The following is a 22298-nucleotide window of genomic DNA, read 5'->3' on the forward strand; positions in this document are numbered from 1 at the left end:
TACATTTAGAATGCATTATTGAAAATAGTTTTGAGGAGTTTTGCCTTGACTGTACTGCAAGCTAAAAAAGGTTAGCAAGATACCCAAATGTACAGAGATGTCACATCTTTATTAGCTGAAACAGAGATACAGTTGCTGCTTGAAGGAACCCTTGTGGTTAAACATAATCCTTTACAGTCACAAGTAGTTTACTAGTGTATGTTTCTAGTAGCTAGTATATGTTTCTGTGCCATACTGGCAGCTCAGACACTTTTTTCCAAAGAACACAGAATAGAGTAATGGGAAACCTCCATGTTGATGTTTTTGTAGTCACACTTCTGAGTTGATGGCTCAGTGGGGTAAAAACAACAGAGAGGACAGGATGATTCCATTTGATAGTAGCAAAGAAGTTAAGCAAACAGTAATTTAACGTTTGTGACTTTGAATTGCAGTTAATAACAGTTTAAAATGTTAGTATTTCTGTGTCTGCCTGCCTTTGTAATGTTTGATTATATTTTAATCTTACAGCTTTCTGCATTGACTCCTCCCAAAGTCTAACTAGCCAGTACCTGATCAGAGATCACATGGTGGTTCACTATAACAAAGTCCTTTCAGCCAAAGGTAAATATGTATATGTAGGAATGAACTTTCTATCTCCAGATTTAGCTCATAGAAGAGGTTAGAGTGAATAAATTGGATTGTATGAGTTTTCTTCCTATTTCATACTCAGACTGATGTCAGCAAGGAGGTTTGACTGCTACTTAATAATACTTATTACTGGAATGAGAAGTTGTGTATGCAAACATTTTCTTAAAGTGCTATCAAAGACACTCATTTTAGGGTACTTTGTGCTGTATTCTCTTCATTCTGCTTTTGATGAAATAATGAATTATGAAATAAGTTGCTGAACTGGAAATAGTGGAGATAGTCACAATAGAATCCAGACTTTATTTTAGGAATGAATACAAACATTTTCAGTTAAACTCAGACCACTGACTTGTCTTTTTTTTCTTGTTGTTTTAAAACATTCATTATCTTTTGTTGATAGTTTTATCAATGGCACTAAGGACTTTGAAAATTTTGTGTATTTGCAAATGAGAAAATTGTCTTACTAATTTGTATTATTGAGCACTAACCATGTATAAGATTTTTTGGGGGCATATATTTTAATGTTAGAAAGTACTTATATTTATCAAAAGTCAAGTTTTTTGAAATATGAAAATCAAAACCCCATTAAACTTTTACATGTTTCTATGTTTCTTAATTATGATGAGATCCTGCTTAAAATTCTTTTCAGATTTAGAAACGTGTGTTTATTCTACTATGAACTGACAATACCCCGTTGGCAATTCCGTGATTAAAAATAAACTGTATTGTAGCCAGTTATTTTTTTTAAGGTCATATAAGGAGTATGAAGTACTGTGTTTACAAAGTTGTTACCATGCACAGACCTAAGGACAGTCTGTAGATAGTTGTTAACGCTGTTTACAATTCACAGTCTGTTTTCATTCTTCATGGCATAAGCTTGTCTTGGGAATCTCAGTCCTAGAGATATTAATGCTAGGGCTTGGCAGGATGTCCTGAGTATTTTTAAATGTATAAAAGTTTAAAGCATACGAGTTACAAGAGAAACATTTTTGAATGCCTCCCAAAATATTGTATGCTTTTTTCCAGGTGTTTTCAAAACCAGGGTTTTGGAGGTTGTTCTGGTGATTCTCTTCATCATCCCTTCTTTTCTTAATGTCGACAATAAAAATACTTGAAATCTGCCAGCGTCCGTGCTCACAAATACACTGTCACCCCTGTCCCACGTAACATACTCAGTATCCTCAGGTGTACATTTAAATGCCATCAGCACAAAGTGTATAGAAAACTTTTGTAGGGAATCTCAATTTAAATCACGGTTCTTCCTTCAAATTTTTACTTTAACATTGTTACCTATAAAATTCTCTGACTGTATTTATATGTCTAATACTTTAAATACACAGGAACTAGTTGAAAATAGAGAAAAATTGCTGTGTTCTAATTAAGTTAGTCTCTGTTCTGTGTTGGTTTATTGCTACTTTTTTCTAGCCACCACAAATACTAAGTAAATATTAGATCACTTTTTTTTTTTCTTATTTTCAGCAGCTGTAGACTGTTCGGTGCCCAAGAGTAGTTTGACCAGCATCAAACGTAAGTATTTGTGATATATTAATTCAGCAGAAGTTTCTCTAAACTAACTTAGCAAAAGAGCCAGAGGAATAGAAGAGTAACATTGGAACATAACCTTTAATAAAGCATTCATGTATCTGCTTGTTTCTTCAGCTTTCTGTGTACGGCTGCAGCGGTTTGTAAGAATCTGCAGTGTATGTAAAGCTATCACGAGGGACCTAGTCTGTTAGTGATTAGCTGTGCTTAGGGTCACAATTAATTTTGCTCAGGATTCTTCTCATCTACTCAGTTAATGGAACACCTGAGGAGAACTTCAGCATTTTCTCTCTCCTTTCTTGTGAGCTTGAACTTTTAAGAGACTTTCCTAGTGCAAGGTCTAGAGTATCCGGGGATCAGGACTGAGACTTGTTCAATTTTGCAGAAAACAGAACCAGTTACAAGCACAAAGCCCCACAGCCTGGATTAAACTGCAGTTGCTTTTTCTAGGAGTTGTCTCATTTCTTAACATTGCTTAGATACATTAGTGCTGCAGCCTTACTTCACAGTGTTAGGTGAAGAGCAATACTTTCAAATAATGAATTTTTTTCCAGTGTTTAGTTACTTAGGTTTTTTCCAGTACCTCAGTAGTTGTATTCTTCTATGATGGAAAGGCAAATCTGAGGACAGGATACTTTGTGGTTAGTCTCAAATCCAGTCAAACCAGAGTGTAAAATGATCAGAACAACGAGCTGATGCAGGAAATCAGTCATCCTTTTTGCAGGACTCACTTGCACTGGAATTTTTTTCAGTACTTCTGCATAATGGGTTGAGACTGCATTAAACAACAAGCTGCTTCAGGATCAAAGATGCTCTGTGTGGGCTTGTCTTCTGCTTTGAAAAGGTGCAGGACAAGTAGCAACAGTATTGCAGGGATGTCTAGAGTCTGCAGATTTCAATGGGAATTTCAGATCACCTGTTCTGCAGAGCGATCTGAAAATAAGATTTCCTTCTCATGCTCCATCTCTGCCAAGGTGTGCTTTGAAACAAGCATGAAAATAACAGGGTTGGTGTAAAGAGGAAATTTAGACCTACATGTTTATGTAATAAAACTCTCATGTAATTTTTCCTTCTGCACCTGCTAGAATCTTTCTTAGGTTCCTTAATTAACAGTTACTCTTACATGCATTTTCAGGTCTGGTTTTCTCAGTACCAACAAATGCCCATTTATTTTCAAGTCTGCTGTCTTTACAGATAAAATGCTTCTGAGCTGATAATCTGTGTGTTTCACATCAGAAGGAGTTCATTTTGGGAGACAGTGCCTGTGCCTTAACCTTACCAGATAATTGTGATGACACTGGCAGGTGTGATGACACTAGCAGGTGTGCTCTCTAGTGAGGAAATTTCCATTTCAGATAGCAAGGGTTTGTGCAATATGTTTCTCTTTCGGTTCATCTTACTCAGACCCTGGCCTGGCTATGTAACTCTGTCCTGGCCACAGACAGAACATTAATCTCCTATACAGGGTGTAACGGAAACATTTCACCTTTGTTGCTGCTTTTGTTTTTACCCTCTGTTGGATAAAATTGGTACACTAAATCCTCACTAAATTACTCTTTCACCTATTTTCAAACTGGCCTGGAAAAAGCTGCTGCTGCTGTGTTTTATCTTCCTAGAACATGTGTACAACCAGCACAGCCCTAGTCCATGTTTCCTATTCACAGAGGAAGAAAAAGCTAGGGAAAGAAAAATAAAACCTCTGACTGTAAAAAAATTTCCTCAAATTACCTACCAGTATTCTAACCTAAAACTTAGGGGTGCTAATTGTTTCTTAGTTGAAATTTATAATATTCCCAAAATAGAGGTAGCCCATAAATGGAAGTGGAGCATCACAGTACACAGATTGGTGTCCTGGTCAGTAGCACAGGGTTCAGTTGGAAGAAATGTGGGACTGACTTCTCTGTCTCCCAGAGCTGAATATCCAGCATGGTTAGAGTTTTTAGCCTTAGGTTTAACTAAGTTCTAAATTACAGTTCAGTCGCTTGATGTTCTGCACTGAGACGAATTGTGCAATTAAGAAGTGACAATGAATTTGCCATTTTTAAAAATCTGTTTTATAAAGCAATAAATAATCTTATGGGTTTCTTTTTTTTCCCTGGAAGTGGTTTCTCAAGACAGTATTATGTCTCTCTCCCAGTTTTCAGGTTTTATTTTGTGGGGTGCTTTTCATGTTCTCTAATAAAAATGAGTGTTGACTGAAAGATAGAAAGCAAAGTAATAAAGCAAGGTTATCTTTTTGCTAGAATATTCCTTGACACAGTGTTTTTAATTTTCAATGCCAAAAAAATGTTCCAAATTACATTCACATCTTAAATTGTCTGCATAAAATGCTATAAACAATTCTTTTTGTTGATTAGGAGATTCAAGGTTTTTTTGACACAAGAGCAGGATGAATGTCTCATCATCTGATTTCACTGGAGTTCAGCACTAGCCCCAGTCACAAGGCTAAAAGTTACATGGCTTGGTTGCTGGTTCTCTTTACCATTTCAGAAGAGGGTCTTTCTACCAGATAGAGAAGAGGGACACAAGTTCATAGGTTTCCTGTCTAGTGATTTCCCTGACATGCTCAGTCTCTGCATGTCGTTTCTCCTAATGCTTCAGAAGATCAACCTCTGTCACATACCAGCTTTCACAGAATCACAGAAATGTTGGTTGTAAGGGACCTTTGGAGGTCATTTACTCCTCCTTGAACTTTCTGCTCAAATTAGGACTTTTGCCAACACTAGATCAGTCAGCCCATTCCTGGAAACCTCTAGGGATGGAGATTCTGCCACCTGAGTAATCTATTCCAGTGTCACAATATCTGTGTAGCTAAAGGGTTTTATTTTATTTCTAGATGTACAATTAAAACACTGTCAGGGTTAGAACTAAATTTGCCTGCAAGCATTCATCTTGGTAATTCCAGTTTTAAAAGGCAGATTTGGGATGGTGGAGTATAAGGGGTTTTGATGCCATGGTTGGATTTGTCATTCCATAATGGTCAACAGCAAAAATGTCTCAACTGTAGTAGGTCCAGGATTTTCCTGTATGCATTTGTGCCAGATACTCAATTTATGCATGTAACTGATATTTTTTCTGACCTGCTTTCTTCATATGCTTTGTCATCTGATTCTGATAACTTTATAAATAGGTAAGAAACGCTGCCTCACAGGCTGAAAGTTATGCAGAGTTAGCAATGGGATAGTTCCATAGGGCACATCTACTTTTAAATTCTTGATAACTGATCTCATTGCCTTCAAGGTATTTAAGGTTAAGAATCCTCAGGCATCCCTAGTCTAGCATTGCACTATTCATATAACCTCTAGATGTTTAGAATGAAATAGAAAATAATTTCCAATTATTTCCTACCTAAAATTAGAGTGGTTGGGGTGTTTTTCTACTGTTCTATGCATTGTTCATCAAAAATGAGAGATTTCTCTACTGTAATAATAGCACAACGAAGTGTTATGTGCTCAGGAGTTAAGCTCAGATATTTGTAATAATAATTACAAATAAACCAGGTATTATTTCTAGTGTTTTTCTTCCTCTGTTTTATGAAACACTTTATGTGGAGGTGACAGCCAGTAGCTCTGGCAATGAGAGTATTGAAAGTCTACTGAGGGAGAAAGTAAGGTGTAAGGATCTTTAGAGTATTTTCAATTTCTTTTTTTTTGCTGGAGAGGGGACACAAAATCTACCCAGGCACAGTTGCAATGTCAGTATAACTGAATACCTGTAGGTATTTGGGGGTATCTCTATAGTTGAGAGGGTTAGAACTGTTTTCTTCCAGCAGTTCCATGCCTGTCATTGCCTCAACTGAAGTCTGTTATTACTTTTTTCTTTTTGTATTCCTTGTCTTTTGCATCCCAAATACGGTTTCCATTTGCCCTCTAGTTCAAAAGAGTTTTGGGAAGGGGAGTGAATCTTCAGGTTGAAATGCTAAGATTTATTAATAGCATAGAGTTACAAAACAGAATTCTTGCAGACAGAGTTAAAAAACATCCCCTGAAAATGCACTTCATGCACTGCTAAAATAGCAGGTGAGTATTTCCCTTTGGGGTTGTTGCCATGAATCAGTCATTAGTGTTTAAGAATTAAACATGATACAGTAGTTGGCATTCTCCCTGGCCAACTGAATGTGTTCTGTCCTCAAAGTGGATTTAGTTTCCACTGTTCTTTTCCTGGTATCTTAGCTGGCAGCAAAGTAGGCAAGCTGCCATGCCACTGGGTGAGCAGGGAGCATGTTCTTGTGTATTAGATCAGCTTTATTGACTTAAAATAGTTGTTAAAATGTGAAGCTTCTTGAAACGTGAAACTTCTATGTTCAGAATTAGTCCAAGCATGTTGATTGATACCAGTGGCCATTACAAGCCTGTGGTTGTGGAATTTGTGCCAGAAAACTTGACAAAAGCTGTGCCAAGTAAGACAGCTGCTGCTACACATGGTTTCTAACAGTACTGACTTTTCAACCTGTATGTTTAGAGGTTTTTCCACAGGGCATATTGTTGGTACAGCCTGACCCCAGTGATTAGCAGGCTTGGGAACACAGGTCTCTGATACCGAGAAGGAGGGGAAGAAGGGAAAAAAAATCTAAGAAGTTACTCACCAGAAATCTATTTCAGCCTCATGGAACTTGAATACTTGGGGGTGGGTGGGTTGAGAGATGGGGAGAGACAATGCAGACTGGTAACGCTGTTTTTCTACTTTTTTGGGGGTAGGTTCAAGTAGAAATATCAATAAATAAATTTATAATTCTGTATTTAAATTGTAATTTTTCATGTGATCACATATTTCACATTATATCTGCCTACCCTTTATGCTGTGAAAACAGAGATCTATGAAAAGCTGACTTAAGTATGTTGCTGCTACTGTTTCATAGGAAACTTTCACAAAATCTCTCCGAGTCTTTACTTTTCTGTTGAGACTTCCTTATACATGCATCTCTGAAAATAAAAGTTATAAGCGACTGATGTAAATTCTTTAAATTCAAACACTCAGCTAATTCTAACATGTAAGTTTTCAGAGTTCAGATGTATCTTTGGAAACTGTTGTAGTGCATTCATCCTGTCTGAGTTTTCAGAGAGAAGAAAACCCCAGTGTCTAAAAAGTCTTTATGAACCTGTACTTTTAGCTGCAGTAATTCTACTTTCTTTTTGCAGAAGTTAGTTATTATAAAGTTTCTTCTCCAGAAAGCTTTTCTTTCTTTCTATTATGAGAGGGAATTGATTTTAGGGATGGATTCGGTAGATGAAAAAAACATTTTTCACAGTTTCTAGCTGTAAAAAAAGATCATCTAGTCTGACATCACAACTTAAGCAGACCAAAAATTTAATCCAGTTTTGCTAATATTGAACTCAACAACCATACTGAATGTGATAAATAAAGGACATAAACAAGAATGGCCTGCAGTCTTAATCTGTAAAGGTCAAGAAATAGAGAAAACATCATTTCCTTTTGTCGTTGTGTCAGTAGTTAATGATCATTATGACTGAAAATGTGCCTCTGATTTTTAATTGAATTTACCTACCTTTACCATCTGTCCCCTGGGGGGCTGGTGGTTTTTATATGATTTTCCACAGTCGCTGAGGAGCACAAAGCAGCTGTAGCATACCAGAGAACAGGAGTAAAACTGTGCTTCCCACTTGGTCCCAGCAATCCAGTACAATATGTCTGAACTGCCCTTGGGGGCTGCCCCAGTGCTACCAAAATCCACTGTCCAAGCTGACCTAGGAGGCAGGTGAACCTCTCTAGCACACACAACTGGAAGTTTACCTGAGCAGACTCAGACGTTTTCTTCAGCATTGGTGCAGCATTTCACAATTTCCATGCAGTAGACTGTGCAGAGGCTGCTGGATTCTTCACAGGGCTGACAGAGGTGTGGATGAGATGTCTGTTGGGTGAGGACCGCATATGAGGATCGGGGTGGATGGATTTGGGATAATCCTGTGCTTCTAGCCTCTCTGAAATTCCTCTGAAAGGTTCATGTCTTGCTGTTAGGCTTTATTTCCAAGCTTTAGCAATGGCCCAATTTTGCTATTAGTAGCTCTGCCAGGCAGTATCACATTTCTGAAGTGTGTACGCTGATGCAAACATTACTTTCTATTTTATACAAGCAAGGCTGTAGCATCGAGCCCGTGAGTCCTTTGTCACTGCTTGTATGCTGATTCTTCCCTGATTTGATGAAACAGTGCCACTGCTGATGGGTGCAGAATCGTCTCTCAGTTATGAAAATTAAAATTTCCACATTAAGGAATTTAGATTGAGACTACAAGAAACCCAAACTTCATCCCCAATGGCAAAACTCAGTGTGCCTTTGGTGAGATCGCACCCCGGGCGCTCCCATCGCGGTGGGTCGGGAATTTGGGTAGAAATAGGAAGCAGACAGTAAGAACGCTCACAGAAGGAAGAGCTTGCTTGCAGAAGCAGTATCACCATACTGAAACTTTAATTGTGGTCACTGCAGGAACTTCAAGCTCAGCAGAAATCAGGTTGATGTTTGCAGTGTTTCTAGAAGAGAATTCATAAGAGAAGTAGTAACTGGACGTGTGTTACTGCAAAGATAGCTGGTGGAGAAACACTCAGTGTTGGACAATTCTTTTGAGATCCATTGTTCTGCAAGCTGATCTCAGTTTACATCTAACTCAATGTTTCATTGCCTGCCATGGATTATTTACATCAACATTTAAGTAACTTGAAGGTTAACTGCCAATTGTGCTGGGCTGTGACATACGATAAATTTAGAGATTGGAAATTCAGAGCAAAGGACAGCCACTGGCATTCCAAATCGTGCTGTCCTTATAAGCTCAGAGCTTTCAAGCTGCTTAGGAGTTTGGTATGCATGATTGTTTTGTTTCTTCCAGACCTAGGGCATTTGTTTTATAAGTGTAAGTGTGTGTCTAGAAACTCTGCTGCAGCCTGGCTTATCAAGCCTATAGAGGGAGTATTCTAACAAGGAAATGGGACGGTGTGATCTTGGCTTCAAAGTGTGTGAACTTCTAAAAAAGGTGTTTGTCTAGGCAAAACCATTCCTTCTGTGACACACTGACCAGCATTTTATAGATAGCTCTTTATGGAGCACACTACAGTTCACTAAGATTTATGGTCTTTCTTGTGCTTCCTCTCACTGACAACAGAATTAAGAGAACAGATTCATGGGGTGAGTGCAACAAGTTGTGGAATATACTTTCACAGGCTCTGTATTTATCTGACATATAAAAATCACTAGTTTGTTTATAGCCTAATATGTTTTCTCTTTACTATAAATCTTTGTGGTGGTTTTGAGTACAGCAGTTAATGAGATATGATAATCTGTAAGTCTCTATTAAGGCTTTAAAAGGGACTCATGTTATTTGGATCCATAGACACTATTTTTTATTCGAAAAGATTTAGTTTTCTCTTTTTAAAGAGATGGTAAAAACAACCCAGTGGTTTTCTTGCAAGATACTTTTCCTATATTCAACTCTAGGAATGTGCTATGTTTCTGGAGCCAATGTACAGTAAAAGCTACTTGCAGTGAAATTAAGTATCTGTGAGCAAACGCAGCTGATGTTTACTTCCCAGTAGTCTGTGGCAGTATGCCAAGGGCACTGTTGTCAAATTTAAATTTATTAACTTCATTGAAAATCAAAGAAGCTGTATTTGTGGTTGATTTGAAGCAGAAGATATCTTCAGCAGTAAGCATCCTTGCCAATTTACAGATAAATCTCCCTTTTAAAACTGGATGGTTCTTCTTGACTGCTAGTGTCATCCTTTCTGCATTTAATATATTCACAGCTGCAGGACAAGTGGTTAATGTGTGGCAGATCCCATCAGTTGTAATAGTGTAATTAGTGCCTCAGAGGTTCAGGCCATTTGTGTGTTGCCGTTTTCTGTCTGACTGAAGTCAAAGGGGAAGGACTGGATTCTCCAGTCCCTGCTTGAGGAAAGGACATGTGCAGTAGGGGGAGGCAGGCAGCATGCAGGTTTTTGTCTCTGTACTGGTACCCTTGTCTATGTTACTGGCTGACTGCCTCAGGGCTATCCTAACTTACATCCAGCTATCTGTTTACACTGTCTTTTCAAGAATAATTTATTTGTCTCTTGCTTTGCTGGTTTCACAGTTCCCAGTTTTAACAGCCGATCAAGAAGTTCCCTAATTTAGCAACTGCTGGGATTTTCTGCTGCTCTGTTTTGCATATGTCTGCTCTGTCTCTCAGTAGCCTGAGTGACTTTATAGCTTTTGGAACACACTTAATGGATTAGCTGAGCTAAGCTCACTATATGACGGGTGTGAGGCAAAGACTGTACGTTTCCCATGCAGCTGACAGTAGTCCCAATGGGTCATTCTGACATCCAAAGATAGCCTTAGCTGGCATACTTACTGTTCATCCTTTCTTTACACATGGGCACAAGCTGTGCTCTGGCTGAGAAGAGTCTCAGCACACAGTCCTGGAGGAGGTTTGTAGTGGTTGGCTTTTACAGCTTTGAATGCCAGTAGTAAAGGCAGAGTCTGTCCATCAGGCACAGAGCAGAATAAGAACTCAGTTTTTCAGTAATTCATTGCTTTGTGCTTTGCCCAGAAACTCCTGTTAAGCCATCATATCCAGGAAGAACATGTAGTAAAGTGGTTAAGCTTGTCTTGTCTTGGACAAACCCACTTTCCACCCAAGCATTTGAATGTAAGGAAATCTCTGTTTCGGGCATCTACTCGCACTCACAAACTGAGATACTTGTACTTCTGCATGATGAGCATTTTTGCATTGTAGAGCTCTCATTCATTTATTGTTTCCTTAGACATTTCTTCAACACTCACTTCAGCCATCATGATTTTACCTGAGCAATAGGCAAGACTTGAGATTTTACAGCTTCCAGCGGTGTGTGCACACAGACACACACACTCTGTTGTCCCAGTGTAATTGCCTCAAACACATAAAACTTCTGACCTGTAGTTAATTTTTGAGTGCTCATCTGTAACTTTTATGCAAACACAATTAGAAATAATAGTAATTTAGAATTGCCACATAATGATAATTTAGTGTGGGAAGAAAAATACTGAGTTTTAATTAATTAATGGAACAGTATATTTTCCTTCTGTTATAAGGCATATTTTTGATTCAGAGTTGTAGAATTCAGTGTACTTTAACTTCAGCTAATGTCTTTCCAGTAATAAAACCAGCTTCATATTGTTAAGTACCTTAATGGAATATGATGAATAAATCAGTAACCGTAAAAGAAATGACTTTTGTATTTTATGTATCAATTGTAAGAACTGAGAGAAAGAGGGATTCCTCTGGGGAATTAGAGCATCTGAAGGAAGAATTCCGAGTTTAAAAGGGGACTAAAGTGTTCAGTAAAATGAATGCACATACTTAATAATTCCTAGAGATTAACATGTCGCCAATGTTAATGTACATAGATGAGTGTGTTTTAAAGTTTGATTAAATGTCCTCAGATTGCAGTAGTTCTCAGCAGTCCAGAAGAGTGTACCACACCAATTCATGAAGGTATTTTCATTTCCATGAATTAAATATAGCAATGTGTGTGAAGATGGTGGTCTACCAGAGTACAATATAAATACATTGTGAAACCCAAGGAGAAACCTTCAAAGGCCTTTCTGTCTGTGTGTCTTCAGCAAACAAACCATTCATACATCTGTGTTAAGTGAATGAGAGAAGTAGTCAGGAATTAAACAGGCTTCATTGTATATACAGACCTAAAAAGCATGCTTGCTTTTATATGAATCCTCTTCATTCCCATTTGGAAATTAAGTTATTAATGTTTTTCATCAGCCTCATATGGATATTTCAACGTTGTGACCATCTGTCGCACCTGGGTGCTCACCATATACAAAAACTCTGAGCTGTATTAGGCAAAATAGCAGATGTAGGTGACTGATAGCAAACTCAACCACTGAAAATGTAACCATCTTTTAGGCTCTTTATCTGAGAGCAGAGATACTTCACTCATCTTTTGTTCTAAAGGGACACCATGAACAAGATCTTGGACTCCAGACCAGTGTAGACTGATAATATTTCTTGCTCTTGTTGCAGCAGTATTCCTTTCACAGTGTTTGCCTTCACCGTTTATGTTCTTGGCAGGAAAATGCTGTTTTGCCATGGATTGCTGTACTTTGAAGATGACTCTGTTTTTCCATAGTTTAAGCATGGATTTTTTTACATGTCAGACTCACTGACAGTAAGCATGTTGGGTTTTGCTGAAATACTGGATGGGGAGTGCAGTCAAAGGAGTTCCATCCATAAAAGTCTTGACAGCAAACTTGTGAGTCTTTCATCAGAGTATTCTTTTAGCAATACAGATCTTGGAATTCCTGTGTAGTGTTGCACTACTTGTGAGAGATGAGAATATTTCATGGAAGCTGAGTTACAGCTAAGGTTCAGCTTCAGCTACCAGCATATTCTAATATTTTCTTTGAAGAACAGAGGTAATTTTTCATAATCGCTGTCTGATGTTGCTGAACAATTGGTAACCCTTGTGACAATATTGAATCACTTAGGAAAAAACCCAAAAAGATTTCAGTTTGGATCTGACAAACTTTGTCTCTTTTCTAAGTTGCTGACCAGCGGAGAAGAGAGAGACTGAAAAAGAAGATAGCCAGGTGTGAAGAGGAAATGAGTGTCGGTAAAACTGCCTTCCGATCCAGCTCACGGGAGAGTGGAAGGCTGCTGCCATCCTCTTCTGGAAAGGTAGATATTTTAATTTTGTTTAGTAGATGTCGTGGTCTACTTGCCTCCCAGAATAACAGCTGATCAGTGCTGTGCAGCAGCTCTAGAGGGAGGACTGGCATATTTCAAGCAGCAGAAAATAGACAGGGGTCTTCTGGCACGTGCCCAACACCAAATGCATGTCTCTGCCTTTCGACAAAGATGGCAGGTATCTTGAAAAGAGTGCTTGGGGTTAATCCAAGCTCTAGTTACCCGCTTTCATCTCAGCTGAAATTCCAGTGCCCTCTCTGTCATGCCAGAGCTTTCTACCATTTCCTGAGGCAGAACTCTAGTTACTACTACCCTTCATTGCAGAAGAATCGAGAACCTTTTTATTTTCTGTATCGTGGAAGACCTAATTAGGAAATATATTTCATATCTAGCAGTACATTACATGCTCAAATTGCAGTCACTGAAAGTGAGAATAGTACTTGAGTACTTTTCTGTCTATATACACAGGCTCATTTATTTTGGATGACATTTCATCCAGATGTGTTGTTTCTGTTTCCAAATAATAAATAAGTAGTCTAATAAATTACGCTTCCTTTTACATCACTGCAAAGACTGCAACTTAGAACAGAGTGATTTTTTAACTCTGTTCATTTTAATAGCAAATGCTTCCTATGTTGTTTAAATATCTGTAGAGCTGGAGATCATTTCCAAGTAGTACAGAAGACTCACCATTACTTTGCCGTGTGACAGGCAGTACTGAGTGTGACCTTACTGCAGTGCAGAGAAATAATGCTTTGTAATTCAGTAAATGGCTCTTAGCTGTGGATGAAAGTGCAGGAGGCATGCATAAGAAAAGGGAGGAAATGTAATATTTAAAATCCACATTTTATTTTTTATTAATACCATTTTCGTCCTTCCATGTCTTTTCCTGCAAACTGAGGACAGGAGAGAGAAGTTCCTTAAATTATTTCCTTGCAAGACCAAATAAAATGTGCTTAAAATCTATCTCTAATTACTGCATAAATTCTCAGTTTTAAAATGAAAGGATGTGCTTGTGGTCATTATGTCTGACTCACTTTTTTCCTTTCTTTTAATCTTTTGCAAAATAAGGTCTTTCTAAAATAGTATCTGTCCCAGTTCTTCTAATTACTCACGAGTGCCTTCCCACCACCATTTGTCCTAAAAGTGTAGTCTTCATCATGGAGGCAGAAACTGCAGTTTTCCTTCTCTTCACCAGCCTCAGGGCGTAAATCAACAAACTGTCTAAGTCTGAATTTCAAGTTATCCACTGAAAACTGGATTTTAGGAAGACCTGCCAAATGAATGGTTAACCATCCGTTAAAAGTAAAGTTTGGCTATAGTACTCTATTTGCCTCTAGGTTGTTTTGGTGGCTTTTTTGGTTGTTTGTTTGCTGGGTTGTTTTTTTTACTTCACTATAATACTTTTTGACACTCTGCTAGCCCCAATCACTGATCATTTCAAAATATGTTTACTGCACCAGTGAGTCAGTAGGAAGCAAAAATCTGTAAGTGAGCCTTCTAGTAGAAGGGTAGGCAGTGGAAGTAGTTGGGCTGCCATATTTTATGCTAAAAATGAAGCCTTATTTAAACTTTACATCACTTGCCAAAATATGCCTTGATTTCCAATGCTTGTTTATATGCCAAGGGAGGATTCTTCTGTTCTTCTGCCTCAGTGATTAGGTGTCTTCTAATGCGTTGTGAGGAAGAGTTAGCCATTCTAATTGTATTTCCCTGGCCATTGGGATATATCGAAAGGTGACAGTTGGAAAACAAATTCTAAGGACACCTGTTAAAGTATATGATAACAGAGAAGAGTTCTGCCATGCAGTAATTACATTATTGCAGTCACTGTTGCCATTAGGAAGAAGCTGGTTACATGTCCTCTATTTGTGGAACTGCTCCAAAAATGGTTTTGCCGAATTAGGATATTCTTGAGTTGGGATGAGATTCAGCACAAACTGAAGCAGTCAACCCTGGAAATACTCCAGGTTCCCAAGGAGGTAATGGCAAGAGTAGAATGTGGTCTGGTGCTTAATATGCATCTTGCAATGTTACAGGAGGAATGCAGGAAAAAGAATTCTCATTTATCTGTCAGCAGATTACTTGGATATACTCATCCTTCGATAAATTACTTTATGATTTTGCAGAGTAGAAAAGACTGTTTGTCTTCACATATGGAAGATACCATGACATCTATATATAGAATGCTAATACTATGTGGTCTGTCCAAATGCTGCCAGGGTTGGAAAGCTATCTCCTAGTGAAATCCATAGATGTATAATTTTTACTTTTCTGTACCAAGCTGATTTGGGTTTTTAAACGTTCACTTGAGTGATTCAGGGGGTTAAACTGCACGAAGCTCAATGTGACTTAGCTCTGAAGAAAAAAAAAAACCCTGAATTGAGCTGGCCATGAGTAAAATCTCTGATTTGAACAAGACTTGGTATTTCATATCCCATGTTGAGCTAATCCTATTAATAGGCATTTCTGGCTCCTAACGAATTTTAGAAGAAATTAATCCATGTGAAGTCAGTTGGAGGAAGGCGTTTAACCATTTGAAGTGTGGCTGCCATTCATTGCATTGACATTTCCAGATTCCTTTCAACCTGTTTTTTGAGACTTTGTTGATTTCTTAAGAACGACAGTTATTACCATCTGCTTGTGCATGTGAAATACAGATTAAGAAATTCCATTAACTGTTTCTAATCTCTCCTGTTAATCTTGAATGCAGCACACGTGCATCAGTATGTGAATTGCCTACTCAGATGATTTGTATTTACAGATTTATTATACTGTTATGATATTAACAGTCTGAAGATGCATTGTACTTGAATTAGCTCTGTCAGAATGAGAGATGTGAGTGACTGGAAGCAGAACCACCTTGTGAGCATCAAAGAAAGATGTTTTCATCAGGAGTGCTGATTCGGGCTTCATAGTGACAATCACCTCTCATGTTGGTTGTTTGAATTAATACAGTTTCATATGCTCATTCAGTACTACCCCTTATTAATAACATCACAGTACTTGATGGAATGTTACCACATTACACAACGAAGTACCACACACACAGAAGGAAAGGATGTAGCAGGAACATAGCTTTGAGTGAGAATAATGGTTACTATTGATGCCAGTATGCAAACTGATTGTATTCATACAGGTCTTATTTATTCCCACATTTGTGTGAGTTTTCTCTCTTGCCTCTCTCAATTCCTAACTAATTCTCAGTGTGTGTAATGAAAGAAACAGATGGCATACAAGGAGGTTATGAGGCAGCTTGTCGCTTGCTACAGGAGACCTTTGCTCTGTTCAGGCAGTGGAGAGCAGGTGCTCAGCCCACTTAGAGCAATATTAGAGTGGCTTTTAAATGGAGCTGTCTCGAGTTAAAAGAATCAAAAGCTCATTTATTACAACATTGCAGCTTCTCTGTCTTGACAGTAGAGTTCATAAATGTGGCTCTGTGATCTCATTTTATGATGGTAGATGAACTATTCTATTGGAAGTCCTTTTCATAAAAGAACAAGTTAATTTCAAGAATCAAATACATCTTGGTGTAACTTCAGTGACCCCAGTGAGAAGTGCCTATGGACCTTGCATGTGAAAATAGATTTAGAAAGCTTTATTTTCAAAGGTGGCTTTTTTCAGGGGAAGGAGGGGGAAGACATGACAGGGTTTTGTTTGGTTTTTGGTTTGGTTTTTTCCCTAAGACAACTGATATATCAGTGGCTTTTGAACTGAGAGATTGAACTTTATTTAGAAAGTAAAAGTAACTTAGAAGTCTGGATTCTTTCTCTGTGTTACTTCTCTTGCTCATCAGATGACAGTGGTATGCTTTGATCTGTTTTTACTGAACTTTCTCTTCCCAAGAGTCCCTCTATAGGGGCTTGTTGCAAGTAATACTCCAGTTACCCCAATTTTTTAACTAACCAAACTGAAGCATAAGTACATAATTTATGAAAGCTTTTCAAGAGGGGTTATTGTCGCTGAAGTGTGTGGTTGAGTATATCTGTATCTTTCAAAACAAATTACAGTTGGTACTTATGATACATTTGAAGATGAGAAAAAAAGAACTGCCCTAAGTTTCCTCATAAATAAGGAATGCTTCAATTTTGGATACTGCTGTGTTTACCCTGTACTTTTGTCTTGGTATTGGATCAGTTCAACTGATTCCAAGGAATAGGACATGTGGCTTCTGTAAGGTAACTGGACAATATCACTTACATTTTTTTAGTAGTATTATTGTGTGTATTGCAGGGCACCAGTCATCATGTGTTCTCAAACCCTTCTGCAGTTTCATTTACATTGCAGCTACATTAACTGTTTTAATCACTGAGAGTAAAAAGTATACAAGAAAAATTAAGCTGTTTATGCTACTTACTGAAGGGTATGGAATTAGCTTTTCAAAACATCTATATGGGTGGATTCTGAAACTTTCCAGTCTTATCTGTTTTCTATAGCACTGAGCTACCACTGCAAGTACTTTATATGCAAACAATTACACTGGTAAGCCTTATTATACTGCTTGCTAACACAGGCATTTGTGTGGCATTGTTACTGCATGTTATCAGTTCAGCATTTAATTATGCTGTAGTAGTAAAATAAAGTCACCTCACATGAGACACCATCAAGAAGGGCTTATTTGGGCTCAGCTAACTAAAAATATAATACCTCTTTGCAGTAGACATCACCAAGTATAGACATTTTGGGGTACTGGAATAGCATAGACAGGGCTTACTGCTGTGGGAGAAAATTGTTATGTGGAATTGATGTGAAGGAAATATGTAGTATGACAGCTGTGTCATCTGTGAGCTGATTTTGATGGCAAACCATCTGCATTTTTAGTATTCCTGTATCTAGCGTTTGCTCCCTGCCACTAAATGTACATCTTGAGGTTTTATTTAAAAGATTAGGGGGTTCCAAAATGAACAGTGTAGATCCAAAGCAGTAACAGGAGCAGCCTTTATACAGTAACAATCATATTGTTTAAGAACATCTTTTTATGGGATTTGAAAGATAGGGTAGGGTAGGATAGGATAGGATAGGATAGGATAGGATAGGATAGAATAGAATAGAATAGAATAGAATAGAATAGAATAGAATAGAATAGAATAGAATAGAATAGAATAGAATAGAATAGAATAGAATAGAATAGAATAGAATAGAATAGAATAGAATAGAATAGAATAGAATAGCTGTGTATGTTTTTTATAATTTTCATATGGATTAATTATAGGGCCAGGATAGGCTACTGGGTCAGTCTGTGCATCTTCTCAACTGGCAGTTAGGGTTGTGTGTCATAAATAAATTCTCTGTTAAGATGCAGTCCTTCTAAAATTGAATGTGTTGGAAAATCCACCATCACGTTTGGTAGGGCAGATTTACGGTCACAGTTGTCACTGGTCTCTGGTGTACTTGGTTTCCTACTTACTAAATACTCATAGTATTTGTTGCATTGCTTGACTTCACTAAGTTTTTAACTTGCTCAAGACTTAAAAGTAACCGTACAGATCTGAAAGATGAAAAGAAGAGATGCATCAGTGAGCTTTTGCTGTAAGGTTCCTCCACATCCATGGGATTTGCTTGGCCAGGTTGTGTACAAAATGGATGGTTGCTGAAAACCGCAATTCAGTGTTCTTACAAGCTAAAGTTGACACCTGGACTTCAACTTGCAAATAAAATAGACTTGTATTGTGCTTCTTTTGGTGAGGAGTAAGTTAGCTGACTATAATTTTAGTCCAGACCACACACTGCCTGCATTTACCTTAGCCATACCACCACATACTACTGATTTGTCTCTATAGGTTCATTGCCTAACAGCCTTTTAACTGCATCCTTCTAAACTAACACTGAATATGAATTTGCTTCTGAGAACTGCAGTACATTTTTAAGCTCTAATGTGTTGAAGCAGGAGCAGTAATACCATTTCTCTTCCACCACCTGAAATGGAGTATATCTGTTGCTAAACTCAGCACGTTGTTTCCTGTCCTGTTTAAAGATAGTAAGCTAACTACTGGCACTGTTGGCTTTCTGCAATGTTGGAGGGAAAGTTTCTATGTAAAGCCTATGTACCTGCTGGGTTGAGAAAGGAGAGCAGGGTAGAAACTTGACTGTCTGCTGGAAGACATCATGATTGTATTATCATGGCAAGCAGGACATGTCTCGTGGAGCTGGATGCCATTATACAAGGTAAAACCCTGTGTTTGTACCACAGTTGTGCATGTCCTCCCTATAGAAAGAAAAAGATCACATGCAGAGTAAACAGTTGTAGTTTTCCTGTTCTGTCTCAATCCACACTGCAGTATTCTCCATGTTGGCCTAAGTTGAATCAGTGGGTGGTGTCCCTTACAGAACATATGCTGTTGCCTCTCTCTCCAAATCCTATTAGCTTCAACCCCACACTTGAAGGAAACACATTCTATGAATTAGTCAGGAGGACAATTATGGATAACATCTACCTTATCTTGCCTGGGTGGTATGAACAGAGCACACCCAGATAAAATAATTTGCCTCAATGCAATGATTTCTTGACTTTTAAAAACATATTGAGCTTTTGGACTAAACTGGCTAAAACTCTTGGTTTGATGTAGTCATCAGTGTTCTGTACCAAAGGAGCAATGTTTTTCTACTGAAGCAAACCATTTACTTTCTTAGCACTTTCTTACTTCTGAGTCCTAGGTTTAAAGTCTGCTGGCACAGGGGCTGCTCTGCAGCCACTGTGATTTTACAAAAATAGAAAGCTTGTTACATAGGAAATACCTCCAAGTTGGTGTCACCAATAGCTGGGAGCACCAAACTCGAGCAGACTGGTAACTTGCAAAGCAATCACATCTTAGTTTATTTTTTCCTAGAGTTTCTTGGAAGCAGAGGACAAAGACTGTCTCTTCCCCTGTGGTCAGCAGGCACAGTACCTGTCACAAGCGCTGTCTCCTTACATTGAGCATGGCTTGGCTTGCTCCACTCCAGTAAAATATGCCAGAAAAAAACATCACAATACGTCAAAGGCATCTAAATCAAACTCAAGTACACCAAGCACACGAAGAAAACGCTCTGGGCTTTCAAGCAGTTGCTCTACTGATAGTTCTGTGAGCATTAGTCATTCCCAGCGGTGCCGAGGTCACAGCTCCAAAGCCTGCAGTGAGGATCTTCTAGACAGGCACTCCAAATTCTTCACTGATAGCCACAAGCCTTTTACTCCACGCACCTTAATATCAGATGCCAAATCTTTCCTGTCAGAGTACAGGTATTACACTCCTGCTCAAAGAAAAAGGAAAAATCACCGCAAGCAATATGTGGAAGCTCAAGTGCAGACTGATGTGAGAAGGTATGGAGATGAAAACCTTATTTTGAAACTGGAATTTAGATGTTACTGTAACAGTATCTTCATAAAAGCAACCTTTTTTTCCTCTCATTTACATTTGTATAAAACCAGAATAATTATCCTGAATTTATTCTAGATATGCTGTAGCATAGAACAGGATGTGATTTTCCTTCCTTCCCTGGCATATTTTATTGTCTTCTCTATGCAGCAACTGATTTCATCTATTCAGATTGGATACAAATCTGAATAGATGGATACAATACAAATTTGGCCCTAAATCCAAACTCTGGGATCTCACCTGGGCTGGGGATAGTCGTTCCCTCTCTCTCTGAGATCCTACTTAACAAATGAAACAGGTTTGATTTAGTTTTGGTTTTACTGATACTAACTCATAAAGATAAATCCTTTGCTTCTGAATCCTCAGTGCCTCCCTGTCTTCCTCCTTGGTTTTATCCTTGAACACAGTAGGAATTTCATGACTGGCATGATGACAGCTTCGGCTATTGTAACTATTGACTTTCTGACTGTGGGTCATATATTTTCCTGATGCATTTTAATGTGTAGGATCATCTATATTCTCAATTCTGAACAATTATTTTGCATAATTTAGCAGTAAATATGCATCCAAAGAATGGATTTGGATCACCTATGTATGGCTGTTGCCATCCTTCAAAATGAACTGTACCTTAGTTTTCTTATGTGATCAGAAGTCTGGCAGAAATCGTCTAAAGTCTCCAAGACATTTTAGTACTTGGACTTATCCAGATTGGCAGGACATTTCCACAGAGGTACTGGTGTTCTCATCCTGTGTGTTTTGAAAGAAGCCTCCTTGTGAATCTAATCCAGCTTTCAATTTTGTAGCTTTCCATCTGCAGAGAAAGCATCTAAGAGGAGAGTTATGACTGAGCAGCAGCAGATTACATTGAAGGTAAATACATCTATCAGTCATATGGGTACTCTTACCACACCCTTCACCATTATTTTGGAATGTATTCTTCATCTCTGCCACAGCAGTATAGAACTGATTGAAGTTTTATTTTCTTTATTGTCATGAGATGAACGAGTTCTGTAGAGGAGAGAGAGTTTCTGAAGGACGAGTGGAAACACTAAGAAGAAAAATACTGGGGCATGTGAAGAGAGATCTTTGGATATTACAGAATTAGTCTGTACAAGTGCACTGTCATATCTCCTAAGGACATGGGTCTTCTGTACCTTATTTTTCAGCAGCAGAAGGTACCTTTTCTTCAAGGAATTAGTTTTTTTCCTTAATTTTTACATTGGATGGCATATCCCAGAAAGCCCTCAACAGAAGAATTGGAACCAAGGAGTCCCTTCCTCTGAGAAAGCACCCAAACCAGAAGGTGGTGAAATTTTTCATGATACCATTTGCTTTCTGTCCTGCTGAACGTGTCAGGGATGCTTTAATGAAAAATCCCACCACTGAAAATTCTACCAGCTGCTAGTATTTATTTTTTTGTTCTCACAGAAATATTTGCATCTATCATTTTGATTTGAATTCCTAAGTGTTTGGGACAATTTAACTTATTTATTTGGTCATTTGGTCTTTCAGAAATTGCCTTAGTGTGTGGTAGTTTAGGGTTATTACCTTTAAAAATGAAATGGAATATCAACATCTTTGGGAGGCAGAGGAAAGCAGGCAGAAAACCTGAAATACTTCCTAAGAATTCAAGTCTGAAGTTATGTTGTCTTAATTTGTACAAATATTTGCATAGAAGAGTTTGATTAGAAGTTAGGTTTTTACTTTGTGCTTTATCTTGTAGACACTATACAGACAAACAGACCTATGAAACGTAAGATAAGACTTGAATAACTTTGGACTTTCTTCCTAAATAAAGGCTGCAGGGTCAGACTTTTCATGTCTGAGGTTTGATAAGGCAAATAATTATGTTTTATTCATTGGAGTCTAGGGGTGACCGAGAGTATGTATTTGTAACTTCACTGAAAATAGGAGAGAGACTCAGAATTGATGTGTAGCTGCCCTCATTAAGAAAATGTTCTGAGAATGTTTCACTTCAATTCCATGAAGAACTTCTGATTTCATCTGAGAACTGGCATATCTGGCTTTTGGGCTGCTGTGGAAGTGACAAGTGGTGCAGCTTTGCAGTGGCACTTCCAGAGTACAGGTGTTCAAAATGCAGGCA

The 22298-nt window shown here is 38.1% G+C and overlaps 1 protein-coding gene across 1 annotated transcript in view; it reads left to right on the forward strand.

Annotated features, from left to right (window-relative positions):
- The window catches only part of SPATA7 (spermatogenesis associated 7), a gene marked incomplete at its 5' end in the record, with an annotated part of 39454 nt that overhangs the window by 12430 nt on the left and 4726 nt on the right, over positions 1-22298 (forward strand). The window contains 6 exons of the mRNA XM_084270728.1: positions 508-600; positions 2107-2154; positions 12697-12830; positions 19667-20139; positions 20998-21064; positions 21192-21242. Of these exons, the coding sequence (XP_084126854.1) occupies positions 508-600; positions 2107-2154; positions 12697-12830; positions 19667-20139; positions 20998-21064; positions 21192-21242 (866 nt within the window). The remainder of the gene's footprint in view (positions 1-507; positions 601-2106; positions 2155-12696; positions 12831-19666; positions 20140-20997; positions 21065-21191; positions 21243-22298) is intronic.

Source organism: Gallinula chloropus (genome assembly GCF_964237585.1).
Source record: "Gallinula chloropus genome assembly, chromosome: 14".
Lineage (NCBI taxonomy): Eukaryota > Metazoa > Chordata > Aves > Gruiformes > Rallidae > Gallinula > Gallinula chloropus.